We start from the raw sequence: 21,524 nt of genomic DNA, 5'->3' as shown, positions 1-21,524 counted from the left end.
GACTCAATATGTAGCAGCTGCCTGTGTTCCTAAGCTGGTCTGGAATGAACCAGAACAGACCAGAGTAGCTTAGAAGGACCTTTAAATATCAAACTGAATGGCATTTCTGCATTTCTGGACAGCTTGAGAGCATGATACGTTGTAATCTTAAGATAGTTGCTAGGTATCAGATTCCAAAAACTGAAATCTGTGTGTAGTGATCAGCCACCCCCACCCCTAAAAGGGTGAACCGGAAGGGAACCCTGTCCTGACTGACAGGCTGGTGAACTCCAGAGCTCGGCCAATCAGCACACCAGGTGGGTGGGACCTAGACAGCCATGAGGAGGAAGAGAAGGGTCCTTTGTGAGAAGAAGCTGGCTGGGAGTGTAGAGAGGAACACATTTGGCCATGAGGTCTGACTGCAGGAAAATGTCTCAGCAGTTCTTTGAAAGACAGGAGGGCAGGAAACTTTAATTCTCATCCAGGATTTGGTCTGACGTCAGATGTGGGGTTAGCCATGCCCCCACATCTATTGTCAGATGCAAGGAGCATGGTCTGGCTTCCGAACAGGGCCCCGCGGCCCCGTTTGGGGGTTAGATCCAGGCCAGTGCTGTATTTGCAGCACTGATCCAGGCCAGTGCTGTATTTGCAACACTGATCCAGGCCAGTGCTGCATTTGCAGCACTGGCCATCTAACTCCTGAACGGGGCCGCGTGGCCCTGTTCGGGAGCAAGATCGAGGCCAGTACTGCAGCGCAGCCAGAAGCGGCTCTCCCTGAGGAGCCTCACTTGGGAGCTAAACCAGCCCCCCCCCCACAACCTCAAGGTGTGGCCCCTTCTTTGAACCTGGTTGCCCAATAGTGACTACGCCCCCAACTAAGGTAAAACATTATATTTTCTCCTTGTCCTTTTCCATAAAACTTCCTGAGATCTACTTGCTCATAGTTGGAGAATTTAACTCTAGAACGGAACCCAGTGACCACTGTTGGAAGGTAAATATCAGTTATTAAAAGTTTTCAAAGAAGCAAGATCATTTCCTTGTAGGAACTCAAATTGAAAAACTGAATGTTAGCGACTTTTGTTTGGCCTAATGACAGTATAGATTGGATCTATTAATTCTTAATGGCATGGTTCCCGACAATAGTAATGGAAGGTTCACCTATTTTAACTATTGTGGCTCAAGTGGACTACTCCCAGGTTTCTAGTTAATACAGACTTTTAACATTGGCATCAGAATAGATGTGACCATCAGCTTTTGGTATCACATGTGCTAATTCCAGAAACTGGTGTACAACTATCCCAGTCCTTTCAAGTCAATCCCATAATCAAAGGTTTGAGGATAAGGGTGAAATGGTTGGCCCATGCAGCCTTACTGAAACTAAGCTGAGCTGCATTCCAGCAATCTAGTTAAGCTTTATCATAGAGTTAATCAAACTCCTTTAGGAATCTTTCAAGTTCAGATCAGGCCAACAATATCTAATATCCAATGGTTTGATGCAGTGCGTCTCAGCAAAAAGGATGCTAAGAGACGCTTATATCTGCAACAGGAAATCCAGCAGCGTTGCCTCCTGCCTAGCTACTTCCAACTTTAAAAAGAATACCGTGCTATTGCATAAAAAATATCAGAGTAGGATTCATGGCCATTAAATGTCTTTCTTAGCAATCACTCCAGAACCTTCTGGCAGCTGGTTTCAGGAGCCCTTTGTGCTCAAACTCAAGCTCCAAGCTGCTGCATCTCTGCCCAGGTATAGGGAAAACATTTTAGAACTATTTTTATGGACCTTGATGGATCTAGGTTCACTCTTGATCTTTCCACAGAAGTTATAGTCACATCTCTTCCATGCTGGAGACCTGTTACCACAGGAGTGCTATCCACCAGCTTAAATCTTGGAAGGCTCCTGGGAGTGACTATATTCCTGCTGAGCTTATTAAACTAAACTAGCATTGGTTGGCTCCATTATACTTCTACAGCAATCAAAATATTTAATGCAAAAATATCATCTTAGTTCCTCTACGGAGCTGCCATTTGGATTAAGGGAGTACCTTCAGATGTAAATGGTGAGCAGATCAGCTTCTTACTTTGCATACCCCAAAATGTGTTCCCAATGCAGCTGTTCTGTTGGAGACAGGACAGTGTCCTCTTGATGTGAGAGCTTGAATGGCTGCCATGAAGGTTTGTCTGAAAATCTTTGTCTTTGGGGGTACTGTCCTGCCTCCATGCTGACAGTTATAGTATTGCTTAAGTGAAGTATAGAACATGATGTGTTGGGTTGTCACTTGCATTTCTACTAAAAATGGGGTATAATTCCATAACAGCCATAATAAGGTAAATACTGGAACATCTCTCTCCTGCATCTTTCTGCTCACATTGGTACATCCTGCCAGTGGCACTCTTTGGACTGGATTTCTGGTCCAAGGTCCATTCCTTTGCTAGGGGTAGGGAGCTCCAAAATGGAGGGGGCCTATTGTGGGTGGCGCCATGGAATCCAATCCAATCCCATCTCCCAGTCATTCAGGGCTGGTTTAAGCATGCTGCTACTGCAGGGGGGCACAGCATTTGGGGGGCCTCATGCTGGGTTGGGGTCTGTGAAAAACTATAGCAACAGGAGGGGGAGGGAGGGACTGAGACAGAGAATCTCAGAAACCATACTCTTGCGAGACAGGATTTCAGATAGGCTGGCCCTCTGCCGATACAGAGAGCGGAGGAGGGCAACCATAGGGCAACCATGGGCAACCAAGGATGATGCCAGCCATGGAAAACTGAAGGACCTGTCACTTTGCCCCCACACCCAAATGCACAACATCAAAGAAGACATAGAAACAATTATTTGGGAGAAAGGACCACAACTTTATTATGAATTTAAAGAACCAGATTTTTGTAAGAAAATCCAATCCCTGCAGTGTGGGTCTAACCTAGTCTGGGGTTGAATAAATATTCCTTCCTCAGCTGTATTGGGTGACACACCCTGGCTTGGAGCCTAGAGTTAGGTCGATGCTGATTCCTCCTCCTCATCGCCAACCCCAAAAGCGTCAGAGCTCTTTCATGGACTTCTTGCCCCCAAGTTGCACAGCCTTTGAAGCTGTGAAGTCCTCAAAGCAGGTATGCATGCGTAACGTAGCCCCTGAGCTGCAAAGCCTTTAAAGTCAGATTGCACACACTCCTGATTTAAGTAGCCTGAGGATGTTTAATGTATAGCCCAACTATCACACTGCCCCCACCACAGGGAAAGGCTAGCCTTGCCCTTCCATCCCCCAAATCCAGCAAGCCCCAGCCTCAGAACGGACATATAAAATATACCAGTTTGTTGGGCCCAACTGTAATCTCCCAAGTGAATCCAAAGCAAACCTGGGGGCAGTACCGGAAGAAAATCCCTAATTGGTGACAATAACTGACCCCAGAGAATACCACACATGCCAAAGCAACACATGGAAGCACAGTCGCCCAATACAGAACTTATGAGTAGGGGTGTACTTTTATACACCAGCAAACTCCTAACCTTCACTAATGAGTAAACTGTGTCCTCACTTGCTAGTAGACCCTTCCTCACAAGTAAGCCTTGCATCCTTTCTCAAGAGTAGACCTACTTGCAAGTAAGGGTGAGGTCTACTTTTAAGACTGAGGTGCTACTTGAGAGGGAAAATGCACTGTCTACTTGCAAGTTCAACGATCAATTAACGAGTAAGGCTAATGGTGGGTAAAGATGTGATGTGTGTATCCATGAGTATGTTTAGGTCTGCTCATGAGATGAGTAAGAATGGGTGGTCTATTGTCAATTAAAGATGAGGGTCTACTTGCAAGAAACAGTTTCTTGTGGCTAAGAGCATGGGGTCTGCTTGTTAGGAAAACTAAGATCATCTCATGAGTAACAGTTCTAAGCATTGGACATACATACATAGCATGGGGGAAAGCACCGAGCATTATAGAAATGTATTGTGGTGTAGCGGTTAGAGTGCTGGACTAGGACCGGGGAGACCCAAGTTCAAATCCCCATTCAGCCATGAGACTTGCTGGGTGACTCTGGGCCAGTCACTTCTCTCTCAGCCTAACCTACTTCACAGGGTTGTTGTGAGGAGAAACTGAAGTATGTAGTACTCTGGGCTCCTTGGAGGAAGAGCGGGATATAAATGTTAAAAAAAATAATCATTGGGTGTAGCTATAGGAAGTTCTTCTGGGTGGATTGGGGACCTCTTGAATTTCTGGCTGGACACTTTAGTGGAATTTGGGAGAAGCACTGCAAAGAACTCTGCCGTTCGATTAAAAAACAATTATCCACCACGCACATTAAATTAGAACAGTAAAAACAGATTCTCGTGGACTACAAGCCATTTTGTCAGAATTTGTGACGAGTTTTTACCTTGACTCCTCCAATTGCATTTTGCGCAGCATACAAAAGATTTTTCAAAGGTTGAATACGGAACCGGAAGTGAATGCTACGTAAAACTTTTTCTGTTTAAAAAAAAAATCGGAAGAGGTTGAGAAGCAAAAAAAAAAAAAGCGGAAGGTGCCGTTCTAGGCAATGTCATCTTTTCTCTTCACGACACGGTGCCGGCGCTACGGCATAGTGGGCGGGGCCAAGAAGTGGTGGGCGGTTCCTTCGCTACTGCCGGAGTCGGAGAGGCGATATGAGGAGCTCGTGAGGCAGTTCAGCGATTGCGCTGTGAGGACGGCAAAAAGCCAGGGGGAGTTGCTGCCATCATGTCTTTACCCACGGAAGAACAGCAGCAAAAGGAAGAGACAGGCATGGTGAGCGGGAACAAGGTAAACATGGGAAGACTAGTTTGGGAGTAGAGTCCAGCTGCTACTCGAATGGTTCTTCGGGTGTTTTTTAACGCGTTATGCCGGCGTGTAAGCTCGGGCTTACTGCCGCGTGTGTTCTTTAGTAGGCAACTGCCTACCTTTTAATTATTAGGCGCTTCTCCCCCCGACACACTTAATAACTTGGTACCACCCCAAAGAGAAATAATGTACTTTTCTGAAGTTTACCTTCTTGTTCTGAGATAATGGTAAAAGTGGTAGGTCGCCTTTACTCTTTGGATGGCACAAAATAATTATGACTGACATCTCAACTATACCAATAATGGTAATGGAAAATAAACTACAAGTAGAAAGGAAACCCAGTCAGCTATAGCCAATCTTGTTTCCCTGACAAGTATGGACTGTTGCCCTGATTATGGATTTGTGTGTGTTGCTGTTGTTATATTTGTGAATGCTATAGAACTTGTTTTTAAACATATGTTGTTAGAGGTAAGTAAGTAAAGTGTACTGTCAAGTCGATTTTGACTCCTGGCACCCACAGAGCCCTGTGGTTTTCTTTGGTAGAATACAGGAGGGGTTTACCATTGCCTCCTCCTGGGCAGTCTGAGATAATGCCTCTCAGCATCTTCATATATTGCTGCTGCCCAATATAGTAGCAGCAGGGATTTGAACTGGCAACCTTCTGCAAGCATTTCTTTACTGTGCCACTTAAGGTGTGCACCTAGATAACTTTGGAGCCTGGACCTAAAGGCCTTTGGAGGCCCTGCATCTTTGCAAATTAAGCATTATCATGCTCAGCCAAGTGACCACACCACCTGGGGCTGACCAAAGAGGATTTGGGGGGCCCCAGGGGCTGTGGAGGCCCTTGTCTTTGGTCTGGAAGTCCAGGGGTAAGAGCAGCTCTGTATGTTGTACACATACATGTAAGGTGGCCAGAGCTGGATGTGTGTGGCCCTCTGTTGAGTGTATATGTCCCTGCAATGTTCCTTCCTTCCTTTTTGGTTTTGTTGATTGTTTCTCCTGCAAAGCTGGGCTGCTCTAGTGAACTCCTCTATATCTGTATCTAGAATTATCAGTTCATCCAGTGCTTTGATCCTGTGGGGGTGCTTGCTCTCTATCTTCATTGCACAGATGGTAATTTAATAGGTACTGCCATTCATTTCAGACAAGACACTTTAAGGTGGCAATCCACCTTGGTGGCAGTCCTGTGGGCGTTATAGTATAATGGGACTAATATCAGAGTAGGTACCTTAAGTGACGCAGCAGGGAAATGCTTCACTAAAAAGCAGAAGGCTGCCAGTTCCAATCCCTGCTGATATGTTTCCCAGATTATAGGAAACGCCTATATTGGTCAGTAGCGGTATAGGAAGATATTGAAAGGCATAATCTCATACTGTGTGGGAGGAGGCAATGGTAAACCCCTCTTGAATTCTACCAAAGACAACCACAGGGCTCTGGTCACCAGGAGTTGAAATTGACTTGATGGCACACTTTACCTGTAATATTAGAATAAGCATGCATAAGATACCCTAAAGATCATGATGGGAGAGAGTTTGGGCTGGGCTAGTGTGATGGTTCCATGTCTTTAATATTGCCTCTGTCATCTAGAAAAGGTGGATATGTGTGATTATAAGCAAAAAGTGTACTAAGAGCACTTCTTGTACTGGAGCCCTAGCCTGATGAATGGGAAAAGGCTTATGCACTCCTTACATGTGTGTTCCTTTAGCTTTTGAAATGGACACCCGCCCATACCTGCTTAGGTACATAAAACTTCCACTGCCATGTTGTGTTTGGCCTCAAATTGCTCCCATTATACTATTAGGGCTCATAAAATGCTTTGTTTAGTCTAGATCAGGGATTCTCAACCTTGGGTCCCCAGATGTTGTTGGTCTTCAACTCCCATAATCCCCAACAAAAGGCCACTGGGGCTGGGGAATATGAGAGTTGAAGTCCAATAAAATCTGAGGACCCAACATTGAGAATCCCTGGCCTAGATTGTGCCCATATTTCTTAACATACTCTGAGTTTACAAACATCTAGTTTCCTTGGATTGTACCCTGTATCTGTTTCTAAAAGTGAAATATTTTATTGTAATTTGTATACTTTTGATTGTTAGCTTGTGACCTAGGGAGGAGAGCTGGTCCTGAAGTAAAGGCAAAGTTGTGTCGTCGAGTTGATGTCAACTCCTGGTGACCACAGAGTCTTCCTATATTGCTGCTGCCCAATATAGGTGTTTTCCATAGTCTGAGAAACATACCAGCGGGGATTCGAACCAACAACCTTTTGCTCCCTAGGCAAGTTACTTCCCAGCTGCAGTAGTAAGCATGAATTGTCACCTTGCTAAGCAGGGCCTTGACTACATGTAAGCACCGTAAGATATTCCCCTTAGGACATAAGAACAGCCCTGCTGGATCAGGCCCAAGGCCCATCTAGTCCAGCATCCTGTTTTACACAGTGGCCCACAAGATGCTCCTGGAAGCCACAGGCAGGAGTTGAGGGCATGCCCTCTCTCCTGCTGTTACTCCCCTGCAACTGGTACTCAGAGGCATTCTGCCTTTGAGGCTGGAGGTGGCCTATAGCCCTCTGACTAGTAGCCATTGATAGACCTCTCCTCCGTGAAGTTATCCAAACCCCTCTTAAAGCCATCCAGGTTGTTGGCTGTCACCACATCTTGTGGCAGAGAATCCCACAAGTTCATTAAGCATTGGGTGAAAAAATACTTCCGTTTGCTGGTTCTAAATTTCCTGGTAATCAGTTTCATGGGATGACCCCTGGTTCTAGTGTTATGAAGAATTTCTCTCTATCCACTTTCTCCACACCATGCATGATTTTATAGACCTCTATCATGTCTCCCCACAGTCATCTGTTTTCTAAACTAAATAGCTCCATGTGCTGTAGCCTTGCCTCATAAGAAAGGTGCTCTAGGCCCCTGATCATCTTAGTTGCCCTCTTCTGCACCTTTTCCAGTTCTACAATGTCCTTTTTTAGATGTGGTGACCAGAATTGTAAGCCATACTCCAGATGTGGCTGCACCATAGAGTGCGGCCACTCTGGGAAGAGTATCTACATGCTCAGTTCCTTCCCTAGCATCTCAAGCTAAGGCTGATTTAGTCCTCCTGTAACCTTTCAGAAGTAGCTGGCAGTCTGTGTAGACCAGTGTTTCTCAACCACCGGTCCCTGGACCGCTGCCGGTCCCCGAAGGGTTGAGTGCCGGTCCCTGACTGGGAGTCAACCCCCCCTCAACTGAAATCAAGGCACTCACTTCCTCAATTTTGCACATGGCACGGAAGAGGAAGAGTATCACGGAGGCATGGGACCCTTCTTGTGCCTTGCCTCCACATGCTGCTGAGATCTTCCTACAGCTATCTTATTCCCTATCTTTACAGCTTCAAACTGTATGCGGTGCAGGGGCATGGAGGAAAAAGTATGGCAGTGGGCGCCACTTGAAGGGCTGCTGGTTCTTGCATGCTCATTGTTTGCAGCCAAAGGTTGGTTGATTGAAACCCAGCTGCCTGTTGTGGTCGAGGCGCCTTGAGAGGGGACGCTGTTTCCCTCTTGCATCAGTGTGGCTTGCTTGTATGTTGTTTTCATTGGCCCCATGTAGCTTTTGAATTTTTCTAATGGCCCAACATCCCCTCCCCATTGAGTAATCACAAGCACCTCCACTCCAGACATACTGGAGACAAATGTGTTCACCCAGGCTTTTAGATTCAGGGGTTCTCAACCTTGGGTACCCAGACGTTGGTGGACTTCTACTCCCATAATCCCCAGCCATAATGGCCAAATGCCATTGTTGTTGGGGGTTATAGGAGTTTAACTGAGGGACCCAAGGTTAAGAACCCCTAATATTCCATGTTTGCAAAAGATTCCAAATTTAATTATTTTAATGCTTATATTATTTTCATTCTAAACTGCCCAGAGATGCAAGTTTTGGGCAGTATAGAAGTCTGAGAGATAGATAGATAGACAGACTTGAAACCCCTTTACTAACTGCTGGTCCGGGAAACTGCGCATGAAGAATGTAGTGGTCCTTGAAACTCTGCACGAAGAATTTAGCGGTCCTTGACTCCAAAAAGTTTGAGAAACACTGGTGTAGACAATATTGAGCTAGATGGACCTGTGGTCTGACTTGGTGTAAGGCAGCTTCCTATGTTCCTATAAGCTGTATGTTTCAGCTTTAGATCATGGCATCTAGAAATTCCAGGTGCTTCAGAATATATATTTTAAAGTATTGATGTGTGGGCCTGTTGAACCTTATTGCTGAGGCTCAAAAGGAAGGCATCTCCTAAAGAGGTGAATTTTGGGGTGCCATTTGACGGCTGAAAGGTGGCTGTGGGGCAAATTCATTAACATGTTCTCCTGTGCTCAGTCCTCTTTCTTCCCATTTCATAGGTTTTGATCTTTAATATAAAGGGAGAGCCCTACCCTTCTCATAGTTAATGTAGTTAATGTGCTCATCTAGTAAAACCCTGCTCTGGTGCACTTTACTCCTTCTGTTCTGTTTGCTCAAATGAGCAGTAAGTAAACAGTCACTATAGATTAGCATTTCTGAAATATCTGCTTCCTCAAGATTTACTTCTCAGAAGACACGTACTATAAATTGGGCATCAACCAGTCGTGTACATGAGGTTATTTGGATGCATCCTCATTGGCACAGATACTAGAAGAGGTTTAATTCTGCCCACTCAAGGTTCTGGTGAGTGTGAGGGTAAAGAAGCTATGGTGGATTAACTATGTCTGACTGAGCTTTTCTGCATGGGGCTTTTACAGCGCTTTTGCATGCTGAGGCTTCTGGTATGTTCACATGAGGGTGGGATTTAGCCTGAATTCAGCACTGAGGCATCAAGGTACAGTACTGTTCATACAGCAAGCAGAATTATTCAGGTTTTATCTTTATAAATATAGCTTAACACAGAGTATCTGTGTCCAGAAATAGTTGCACTTTCTAAAATGATTTCCTGGGATACGCCGTCATTCTGTGGAGAATGATTCTGATATGTGTGACCCCATGAATAAAGCAGATCAAGATGAGATGGAGGTGTGGCTTTGCCATGTGTTGGCTGACATGATAGCATTATGGGCAGACTTGTTTCCTGTGCCCTGGAGTCAGCTTCTGTTCATTCATTTCCTTTTTTCTTAATTTTTCAAATTTTTCCTTCTAAAAAAGCCTGACTCATTCAAAAATAATAATTGTTGTGGGTCTTGCACAAGGCCACGGGCGTAGCCATTGTGCGAATGGGTTCAAAGAACTCGGGCCACCAATGAAAAAGGCTGTCAGAGCCCAGAGCAAACTCCCCTCTCCTGAGCCCGGGCGAACTCTCTGCCAGTTATTTCAGGCAGCATCGACTGCCCGATAAGACATTTTCCCCTTTCTCTCCCTGGAGGAGCCCAGACTGAACTCTCCCCTCCCGCCCGGGCTACCGAGAGCCTGAACAAATGCGGCGCCCCAGGAACCACATGGAGAATAATTCTCTCTCTGAGGGAGAGAAAGGGGAAACCGTCCTATCGGGCAGCCGACGTTGCTGGAAATGACAAGCTGAGAGCTTGCTCAGGCTCTCGGCAGCCCAGGCCATGCCCCCTTTCCACACGACATCACAGGCAAAGGGGCATGGTCTGGACTGCTGAGAACCCAAGCGAGCTTTCAGCTCGTCATTTTAGGCAGCGTCGGCTGCCCGATAGGACGTTTCCCCCTTTCTTTCCCTCAGAGAGAAAGGGAAAAGCGTCCTATCGGGCAGCTAGTGCTGCCTGAAATAACTGGTGGAGAGTTCGTCCCGGCTCTCAGTGGCCTGGGCGTGGGGAGTTGTCCTTCGCCAAAGGAGAGTTTGCTGAGCATAGGCTTTGCTCGGGGCACTGATTATTCTCCACGCGGTTCCTGGGGCTCCGCATTTGTTTGGGCTCTCGGTAGCCCGGGCGGGAGGGGGGAGTTCGGTCTGGGCTCCTCCAGAGCCCGAGCCATGCCCCCCGTGTGCGTGACATCATGTACATGGGTTTATGTGGAGGGGCTGCTGAGCGGGGCTGAACCCAGGCTGCCATTTGGCTGGCTCCGCACCTGCACAAGGCTGTCACTTGTCTCCATAGCCAGCTACAGGGTTTTTTAACAATGGAAAATTAGCGGGGGGAGGGATGTAAGTTGGGAAGGGCTGGCCATGGAGCTCTGAAACCAGGCACAGTTGTAGCACAGGATAGCAGGATTTTGTGTTAAAAGCCAGTCAGGCAACTAATTGATTTTTAATGTTTTTAGACAGGGAGGGTGTTTCACTTTGATTTCCCAGTTGATCTTGTGCAAGGCTGCAATCAGCCACCAGATGGCAGTCTTCGGGAAGATAGGGAAATTTCAAAAATGGTGAAACATGTTTCCTGGCTAATTTTTTTAAATTAAAAAATAAACTGATTGGCTTCAAATTTAATACAGAGTCCTGCTGTCCTGTGCTACAACTGTGCCTGGTTTCAGAGCCCCATGGCCAGCCCTTCCCAACTTATGCGGGCCAGATCGTGACCTCCTTCCTGGACTGTTATACCTACATTCAACTGATAGGCAACCAATACACTTCAAAATAAAATGTTATTGATGTGGCTGAGATTCAGGCTACTCGTGTTGGCTGGTCTGAGAAGAGAAGGGGTCAAGTTGTAGCAGCTCTTGAGTCTGAAATGCTACAAAATGTTTGTACTGCCATATTGACTAATGACTCGAGAACCTATTTTGGATTGATTACAACAGTCTAATTCAGACCCTAAAGTCTGTACTGGCACAATGTAATGTAAGAAAGTAAAAAAATGCAGCTTTTCATATTGGGAATGGCTTGATCAAGATTGTTATCATGCAAAGAGGGATCTCATTAGACTTTACAGAACCTATAGAGATGGCTGAATTAGTCATCACCATCAGAAGCTTCTAAATCAGAAAAGGAAATATAGAGAGATGCTGAAAATTAAACAGAGGGATGCCTTAAAACCATCTTGGCAGATTGCTGCCAAGCAATACTAATTGCTGCAGAATGGTTAAGAAACCCTTTGCTTTTCTGGCAACTTATTAAAATGCAGCTGCCTTTTGGGCCATCTTGACCTGCCTGTTCCATCCAAATTATGGGAGGACCACTCGTAATTTATATGCAGCAGAGAGGTACTTTAGAGTTATATGCTCTAACTCTCCTTTAGAGTACTTTAGAGTTAGATGAAGAGACCATACCAAAATGGTTGCCAGTTACAACATCAGAAGTGACCTAATTCATCCAGCAATTCAAAGTAGGTAAGGCTCTGGGAAGTGATTTGATAAGTCAAATTGATAAAGGACAATCTAGAATGGTGGGCACCTGTGTTGGACTCTCTTTTCACTGCAATTGACGCAACAGCCCAGGTGCCAAAAGACTGGGGAATCATGATGTTTACCTTTCTTATATAAAGAAATTGAGACTTACCTGCCAACTTCTGCCCTATAAGCTTAATAAGTGTGGTGAGAAGGATCGATGCATTTATGTGAGAAATTGAAGGATTGGATTAACTCTGAAAGCATTTTGGCAGATGAACAAGCAGGATTTAGGGCAAGCTGTTCTACTCTAAAGTATTAGTACTGGAAAGTGAGCATGTTTGCTACCTCAAGACCAGAATTGTCCCCTTTGCTAAGCAGGGTTTAGCAGCAGCCACCCTGGTATGCATTTGAATGGGAGACTTGTGTGTGGTATTCCCCTTAAGGGATGGGGAGAGTTCTGGGAAGAGCATCTGCATGCTTAGAGAACATAGGAAGCTGCCCCATACTGTGTCAGACTGTTGGTTCATCTAGCTCAGTACTCTTTACACTGACTAATAATGGCTCTCTAGGGTTTCAGGCAGGAGTCTCTCCCAGCCCTGCCTGGAGATGCCAGGGTTTGGACTGGGGATCTCTACCATTGAGCCACTGCCCCAATGCAATGCTTGCATGCAGAAGGCAGAAGCCACGCTTTCATGCAGAATGTTCCAGGTTCCCTCCCTGGCATCTCCAAGATAGGGCTGAAAGAGATTCCTGCCTGCAACCCTAGAGAAGTCACTGCCAGTCTGTTTAGACAATACTGAGCTAGATGGACTGACATACGGCAGCTTCCTGTGTTCCTATAATTGAAACACTTTACAAAACCTAGCAGATTGTATGCTGCTTTTGTTGATTAAAAGTTGTTTTGACTCTATCCCTAGAGGGAAACTATGGCATAAATTACTGGATTCCACAATTGACTGACACCTTTTAAAGTTAATATCTAAAATGTATGAGGATACCCACTTAAAAGTGAGATGCAACATATGGGGTCACCTCATGAATGAAGTTCCAGCTAATAGGGAATCAGACAAGGGTGCATTTTGGTGCAATACTCTCCCTTGTTTCCCATCTAAACAATTTGGTGTGGTTTCTGATTCTCTCTGGCTGGGAGTTCCTGTGCTAAACAGTGTGTTCAGACTGCACATTAAAGGAATGTTGGGTAGTATCTGGAGAGAAAATAAGGAGTTCTCCATGGCGTGCATTACATCTGAACAAAGAGGCCCCTATTTATCAGCTGGCAGTTGGGTTTCTAAGGTTTGTCTGTTTTGTGGAGATGTAAGTTGAACTATAGCTGAAACAGTTCAGTGATGGAAGTGAAAGGAGGAACAGAAAAGTATAAAATTGTTTGGCAAAAGGAAGGCCAGGAAAGGAAATTGCATTATAGGAAGGAAAGGTGGGGTGAAGCTAGAGAAACAGGAACACCGTTTTCTTCTGTCCATCTGACCATGAACTGAATTTTAAGAAGTTGTGAAAAATATACATAACTAGTACCCACATAGCTCTCCAGCTGGCTAAATTATATTAATTGAAAATATATAGCAATAGGTTTGCTTGGCAAGTTCTATTGAAAAAGATGCAATTAAGAAAGAAAGAAAAAACCACTAGCAATTAAACTCTAGCAATTAAACTGAATACAGCTTCAGAAACTACTGCTGTTCTGAATACAGCTTCAGAAACTACTGCTGTTGAGGATTTCCTAAACATCCTTTCCTTGTTTTAGAAGACTGTCAAGATAGTTTCACAATCTTGCCCATCAGTGGTACTGCAGGGAATCCTGGAGTTGTGTGGTAGTCAATATTGTCTGGGTACAATCTAGCACACTCAGGATGGGCTTGAAACTATTACCGCTACTATGAATATTTATATATAACTTGTCAACCAAAAGTTCTGAAAGTGATTTACATTGAAAAATAAATACATAAATAAGATGGTCCCCTGTCTCCAAAGGGATCACAATCTAAAAAGAAATATAAAGCAGATACCAGCAACAGCCACTGGAGGGATGCTGTGCTGGGGTTGGATAGGGCCAGTTGCTCTCCCTCGGCTAAATATAAGAAACTCTCCACTTTAAAAGTGTCTGCATGCTCAGCTAGCTGTTTGCTCACTTGCCTGATGCAATTCCTGTAATATTTTAATGTCTCCACTCCCAACCCTGACTCTTATTGGCCCCGCCTCCTCATATCAGATTCCGCTGACTATCTTTCCCTCACTTTCTGGGTACCACAGGCACTCCCTCCTGGGGCTGGCATATAGTTGCCTTCTGTATCAGGCAGGCAGTGTGCATGCAAGGGCAGATCCAGTATGAAATCACAGGGGGTGCAACAGCAATACCCCCATATAAAAATATTGGAGCTTTGATTTTCTCTCTCGCGGATACACTATGCTAGGGATGTCAAACTCAAATCTTGTGGAGGGCCAGATTGGATTCTGATGAACCCCTGGGGAACCGCACACAGTCTTACGCCACATTCTGCCACCTCATGCCCACCTCGCACTACTTTGTCTTCCTTTCCCTCCACTTCTCTTATTCCCTTTCTCCCCTGCCCTTTGCCCCACTATTTAAATTGTTGGAGATGGTGTTCCAGTGCATCATCCTTTTGCACCAGCTATCCTAATGACCACTAGGGGCATTGGGAACAGAGATAGTGAGTAAGGGCCTCCTTACCTGTCCCTGCTTTCTCTACTCTATGAACCTTGATAGGACTCCTCAGGCATTTCCTGTGAGAGTGAGATTCCCTTCCTTTCCTCTTAGATAACAGATGGAAACATCTCTCTCTCTCTCTCCCTACCTATTCATTATGTAGTTCTATAGATTAGGGTTAGGTATTTCCTATCCAAAGTGTCCTTCACCAATACATCTACTTAGTATTTAATTCTACAAGAATCTCCATGTGTCTTCTCTAAATAGCTGCAACAGCTAAACTCTGCATTCTACTCTGTAACTGGAGTGGGTAGCTTCTTTAGTGCTCTGCTAATTAATTGGGTAAAATTACAACCCCCAAAATAAATTAGCTGAATACACTAATTTTTACACCCAAATACACTCAGAGGAGTGTAAGAAGAAATTCTGAACAACATACCTGCTGATACCAGATTTTGCATGCATAATCCTGTCACTCTCACCTCTTCCTCTCTCCCTTACAGAGGTGTTGCTAGGTACTTAAAAAAATCCAGGGCTTGGGCTGACAGGGCCTGCCTGGGGCCCACAGTCTCCCCACATTTCGATAATTAAACCTTTTCATGCTCTAAAGGTATCCAACATTCTCCTCCCCACTAGTTTACTTCACTGCTAAGAATTAATCTTCTTTTTCTCCTGCAGTCAATACTCACACACTGTTTAAAACCGGTGTGATGTAGTGATTAGAGTGTTTAAGATTAGGACTGGGGGACTTGGCATTCCCCAGTCAGAAACCCTTTGCATGACTTTAGGTGAGTCTCTCTCTCTCTCTCACACCCCCCCCCCCCCCACACCTCTAAACCTGCCCCACAGGATTGTTGGGAGGATAAAAGTAGGGAGGAAGATCATGTACAGTACCCTGAACTCTTTGGAGGAAGAAAAGGATATGTGACATAATAAAATGTGTCTGTAACATATACATATTTATATTGACTTTTAGCCACATGCGCACCAATTCTCAACATGTAAACTCAGAAGCAAACTCAAACAGCTCTTCTACACCTATTACCCCAGCAAGCGGCCTAGTTTGCATATTGTTTAAGTAAAAAGCATAAACTGTAGTGTGTCTATACACTACAGTGTATATACATACACTGTTTGTCTATATACTACAGAAGGAAAGGCCACCAATTTGATTTCAGACAGGACAGCAGAATGTCATATATGATTACCCCAATTTCTTAGGATTTAAAGACAACCAAACATTTCATTGGCAAGAGTTTTTTAAAATGAGTTTCTTGTGATCTGATTTGCAAAGACTTATTTTGAAACAAGTGTATAAAAATAGATTTTTGGTGATGGAGGAGGCTTAATGTTCATTTTAACAATTTGTGAAGCTACTTTCAAAAAGTTGGGGTATTTTAGTCCATTACAAGCTTATCAAAAGACAATATGTGTTATTTGTATATGAGCTACTGTTAGTAGCACAAAGCAAAATAAAATAGTAATGATTACAAGGGGAAGCATGTTGAGAGAGAACCATTTTCTCATATTTTGCTATTTAAGCCAACTTTGTTGCTTTAAAAAAGCAGCATATAAATATATTTAATGGTGTCTGTGTGTGTGTAGACAGAGAGAGAAAGATAGAAACCCACATACAGAGACCAGAAGGCAGAAACAAAAACGGATCCATTTTGTTAGAGCATTTCTTCTTATAATTTTAAAAGTTTTTAATGCATTTGAACTGACTAATTTCCCACAAGAAGATAAATTGTTGGGATGGAGAAGGTTTTTCTTACAAGTTGTATTAGAACTGGAAATGATTTTTTAAAGTGTAAAACTCTCACACATGCACAAAAATTGACATTACTTCTCTCACATGTGTACACACACAGGGAGGGGGTGGGTGGGAAGAGGAATAGAGTGGCTTTAGCAAGGGGTTGGTTGCTTAATCTTTCTGGTACACACACAAAACAAACAGATAAGAGTGGGGTTTTTGTATGTTTTACTTTCCTGGGGGGAGACAAGCCCAACAGCCAGCAACTCCATTGTCCTCGTGGCAAATTGCAGTACCTTCAGAGGAAGGCCAGAGTAGGGGAGGAGAGAACAAATCAGGAGAACAAAGAGAACAAGGAGGACAAATCAGGCTGCTGCTTGCTGCTGCTCCCCCTGCTGGGAAAGAGTAGGAATAGCAGCAGAAAGTGAAGTTAACCCTTTTTAAGAAGCTGCTGCTGCCGAGGAACTGCTGATCTGGATCCAGATTCACAGGGGGTGCAACTGCACCCTTGCACCGCCCTGGATCCGCCCCTATGTGCATGTATCCTGGTTCACCAGCCCATTGCTTCCCTCCAGTGTTTGAAGTGGCAGCAGTTCAAGCACTCCCCAAACTGCAGATGCAGTACTGCCCTCTATTGATTGCTGCTGGCACTGCAGTCACTGTCCCGAAAGCTTCAACTGCTTTCACTGGAAGGGAGAGACAGGACCAGCAGACCTGGATGAACACTGCCTAATAAACAAACAGCCTGCCCAATAAGCAAACAGCTGTGTGCGCCAGGCCCATAACAGAGCACACATGGCATCCGGAAGGTGAGTGCTGTTCTCTAATGCAGGAAGCAGGGCTGGTGAGGACAGGGAGGGCCTCACTGTGACTGCACTGGGCTTGCCCAGTGGGTGGGGCCAGTTTGGAAGGTGAGGTGCACATTACAACTCATCTTGAGCAGCAAGTCACAATGAGTCGCCACTGTGTTAGGCACTGCTGCACTAGTGGAGCACTAGAATGGATGTCAGCAACAGAGTTTACTTGATAAATGGACTGCTGTTATGGATTATATAAAATGGAAAGTAAGAGCAGAAGGAACTTGTTGACTCTGACTAGTTGGAAATGGTGACATTACCTTGTCTTGTACCTACTGGAGAAACTCTAAATAGTCTAATCAGCAGTGAATATATTTGTATATGTAGGCAAATTACGTTTCTGATTCAGCTGTGTATGGCCATAAAATGCAAAAGAAAATGCTTATATAACTTCACATGCTTGTTAATGTGCTGGTTCTTGTTCTGCACTCTATTTGTGGCACAGCAATATGTGGGTCACTTGTTGTTGTTACACTTCTACCTGACCCTGTGACTGAATAGCTAATCTGATCATTGTTTTTCAGCAGCTTTATAAATGCCGGTGCAATAATCACAGTCTACAGGTAACTAGCTATCAATAGTGTATCAGCTGTGTTGGATATTGTAGTACTCTGCTTTCATTGCTTAATTCAGAAAAATCAGGATCAATGGGAATAAACACATTAGTTGCCCCTCTAAGGGCCAGATTAGATGTGATTTTGAGCATGTCTTTGTCTAGTTTTTATTTTTACTTAGCTGCTGTGTGGAGTCTCTGTTGCAACCATGGCACAGGGCTGGAGGGCATGTAACTCTCAGGATCTCCCCAAAGGGGCAATTGCAGCAAATGGCACAGAGATTAAACACCTTTTCTCTGTACCTTGGTCCCTGTCCAGATCGGGGTCTTCTACAGTTGGTATTTTAAAATGAAAATAAACCATGAGCTAGACAATGCTTTGTTGTTGTATCTAATTTGGCCCTAAAATATGACAATAGTAAGGTGGTAGTGACACACTGGATTCTCTTCTTCTGTAGCTTTACTTCTCCTTAGACTCCATGGAAAAAGATTCTGTAGTTGTAACAGGCAATTGGTCTCATTGCTACACAACTGTGGATGTGGGGAGCACAACCTGAAGCTCTTGCCTTAGCTATTGTTATGCAAACAATAGCTTTATTACAGCTGAAGTAGCATCCAGAATCTGGCTGCTTAATAGGGCATACTACTTGGCATTTATAACCCACCCAAACCCTACACTGTAAAAGAGTAGAGGCGCACAGCTGTACAAATCTATAGGCTCCTAGACTGATCATAGGATGTTGCCCTATAGGGGCATAGAAAGTCTCACCTGCAGCCTTAAAGCTGCCTTCTTATCAATTGCATCTTCAGTCACACTGAGTGCTGGGATTAAAATTCTTCAATTTCTATTTCAGATGAGGTCTGTGTCTGTGGATCTAAATATTGATCCTTCGCTGCAGATTGACATTCCTGATGCTCTCAGTGAAAAAGACAAAGTGAAATTCACAGTCCACACTAAGGTAAGGTGGGGGTGTAGGAGAAAGATTAGAAATGAAAAAAAGTGTAGCTTTTACAGTATCAAATGACTTGGTCATTAAATATTGTAATGACATATGTCAGCCTTCAGAATCTTTCAGTGAGGAGAGGTGGAGGTTTATCCTGTCAACTTAAGGTTAGTTCTGAGTGAGTGTTCTAGATGACAGCAATGTTTCCTTCCTATATTGGAATCTGGACCACTATTGCTGCTCATAGCTTTAATAAAAGCAAAAGGAAATTGCTTTCGGCCTCTTGCCTGAAGAACTAAGCATAGCCAATATTTTGCTCTATGGTCCTATTGAGTGTGTGTGTGTATACATGCGCACATATGCACGCACATGCTCGTGCGCACACATACACACACAGGTTGAGTATCCTTTATTCGGACATGTGGAATGCTTCAAAATCCGGACACCACGCCATAACAAAAACAAAACACCTCAGCTCTCTCGCTGGCAGATCCCCAATTTTGCTGCTTTTAAACATGCAGTCAAAACTTATTTCAGATGGCTGTTAGTGACAGGGGTTTTGTCTGTAATTCTCTCTAGTTGCGGCTCTGTTTTTATTGTGAAGCTTTTTAATGTGTTTGATGCAAATATTCCAAAATCTGGAAAAATCCAGAACACTTCTGGTCCCAAGCAGATAAGGTATCCCTGTACTCAACCTGTATGCACGCACACCCATGTGTTTGCAATGATGAAAAGGAGAGCTGTTGAGTAGGGTAAGAGTAGCAAAATGATACTGTTCCTTTAAAGCACCATGGTAACTTTGGTGGCTGAGGGATTTCTCTCCAATTCTAACATTAATAGTACTAAAAAGCTTTGTTTTACTTCAGTCCCATTCCCAACTTTCAGTAAAAACTGCTTATCTTTTCCCAATTCATCAAGTTTGGACATTTTCAAATATCCTTTAAAAACTGTTTTTAATTGAATAATCATAATCAATTTCTTCATAATTGTCCATCTTTTTCAAGCAAGAATTTTGTCTAACGCCCCATAAAAACAAAAAGTTAGCTTTGTGTTCCCCAGTACATGGTTATACCCATAATGATTCACAGGTGCATTTAATAGTCTTTTCTTTGAAATAAACATTAATGCAGGTATAGAATATTGACAAGAGCACATAAAGGTACACTTTGCTCAAATGTTGGGTCCCCAAAAATCATAAAATGCTTTTTCACTAAATCTATATATAATATGCTAAGGTCGTATATGACAAGCCCTGCCACAGCTGCAACCAATGAGAACACGGGCCCGTGCCTAGAAGAGGAGTCCTGATGCACGCCAGGGAGGGTAAGGCCAGGTACGCGGGAGAGGGGAAGGCCAAAGGCTTCACTACCAAAGTCTCTAGGCAGTTTACAGCATAAAACAAACCAAGAATTTACCAGGTAAAACATAAAACCAAATTAAAATATCCATAAAAATACCAACTAGCTAAAAAAAAGCTTGGCTGAAGAGATGTCTTTAGCTGTTCCCTAAAAGTCAACAGAGATGGAGCAGCTCTAATCTTAGCAAGAAGTGCATTCCACAGTCCCAGGGCAACCACAGAGAAGGCGCACCTTTGAGTTGCCACCATGAGCTGGTGGCACAGTCAGACGAACCTCCCCTGAAGATCTTAATAGGCAGCAGGGTTCATAATGAAGAAGGCATCCTCTTAAATACCATGGGCCCAAGCCATTAAGGGCTTTATAGGTAATAACCAGCACTTTGTATTTTGCCCAGAAACCTACTGGTAACCAGTATAGATCTTTTTAGAATCAGAGTAATACAGGACATCCTGGAGAGCAATCTTGCAGCAGCATTCTGCACCGCTTGCAGCTTCCAGACTATGTACGAAGGCAGCCCTACGTAGAGTTTGTTTCAGTAGCCAAGCCTGGAGCTTACCACCATGTGCACCACTGTCTTAAAGTCACTCGTTTCCAGGAAAGGGTGCAATTTTTGAACCAGCCGAAGCTGATAGAAAGCATTCCTGGCCACCGCCTCCACCTGAGGTATCGTAGAGATGGTTGGGTCTAGAAGTACTCCCAAACTGCGAACTTGTTCCTTCTGGGGGAGTGTAACCCTATCCAGAAGAGGCAGGTCTATCTCTTTTCCTGAACTGTGGTTTCCTACAGTAAGCATTTCTGTCTTGTTTGGATTTAGTCTCAGTTTGTTATCCCTCATCCTGCCCATTACTCCATACAAATGCTGTACAAATTCATGCTGCAGTAAGTAGACTTACAATTAGTTCAATATTGGCTTCTTGTGATAACATTACTATTAAGCCTGTGCACCATAAAAAAAAGTCTGATCAATTCTGACCTGACAAAAAAAAAACCCACCCCCAACCCCGTAGGAGTCAGGTTGGTATTGAGTCAACATTGTCAGATTATTTCCCCCCTGCTGTCCTCCTGCCTTCTCACAGCTCCTCTTGGTTCCCCCTGGAGCCCTGAAACAGCTGCTTCTCCGGGTCTGTGCCTCCACCACTATTGGGCTGCTGGACCTCCACTGCTGGTGCTGTTAATCTTCATCTTAAAGGGGGGAAACTGGCATTTTAAAAAGGCAAGTCTCTTAAGTAGTGCTTGCTTTTCAGAAGTGTCCAGAAGGTATGGTGTATTGTGAGAAGTGTAGCTCGTTTAAGGCATCTCTAAAGGAACTACACATCCCACAATGCACAGTGCCCTGGGGTCCTTCTAGGCATTTCTAAAAAGCAAGTGCTTCATATGGTGCATGCCTTTGACATTTCTC

At 44.2% G+C, this 21,524-nt stretch overlaps 2 protein-coding genes across 13 annotated transcripts in view; one reads left to right on the top strand and one right to left on the bottom strand.

Annotated features, from left to right (window-relative positions):
• The window catches only part of MGME1 (mitochondrial genome maintenance exonuclease 1), a 40,253-nt gene extending 35,812 nt beyond the window's left edge, over nucleotides 1-4,441 (bottom strand). For all 8 annotated transcript variants that reach the window (XM_053313590.1, XM_053313584.1, XM_053313594.1 and 5 more), the window contains exon 1: nucleotides 4,334-4,441. The gene's annotated coding sequence lies outside the window, so the exon portion shown is untranslated. The remainder of the gene's footprint in view (nucleotides 1-4,333) is intronic.
• Nucleotides 4,442-4,537: 96 nt separating this feature from the next.
• Nucleotides 4,538-21,524, top strand: part of SNX5 (sorting nexin 5) — a 96,413-nt gene continuing 79,426 nt past the window's right edge. Inside the window, exons 1-3 of one of the 5 annotated variants that reach the window (XM_053246954.1) lie at nucleotides 4,538-4,737; nucleotides 17,795-17,833; nucleotides 18,678-18,782. In XM_053246954.1, the coding sequence (XP_053102929.1) occupies nucleotides 4,675-4,737; nucleotides 17,795-17,833; nucleotides 18,678-18,782 (207 nt within the window). In that variant the 5' untranslated portion in view covers nucleotides 4,538-4,674. Of the gene's footprint in view, nucleotides 4,738-17,071; nucleotides 17,223-17,794; nucleotides 17,834-18,677; nucleotides 18,783-21,524 lie in introns of those variants that run through there. The other 4 variants (XM_053246952.1, XM_053246956.1, XM_053246955.1 and 1 more) reach the window with 4 other exon arrangements.

The sequence above is a fragment of the Hemicordylus capensis genome, chromosome 4, assembly GCF_027244095.1.
Source record: "Hemicordylus capensis ecotype Gifberg chromosome 4, rHemCap1.1.pri, whole genome shotgun sequence".
In the NCBI taxonomy this organism is placed as follows: Eukaryota; Metazoa; Chordata; class Lepidosauria; order Squamata; family Cordylidae; genus Hemicordylus; species Hemicordylus capensis.
The sequence above is the reverse complement of the archived record's forward strand: the minus strand, read 5'-3'. Positions and strand labels throughout refer to the sequence as shown.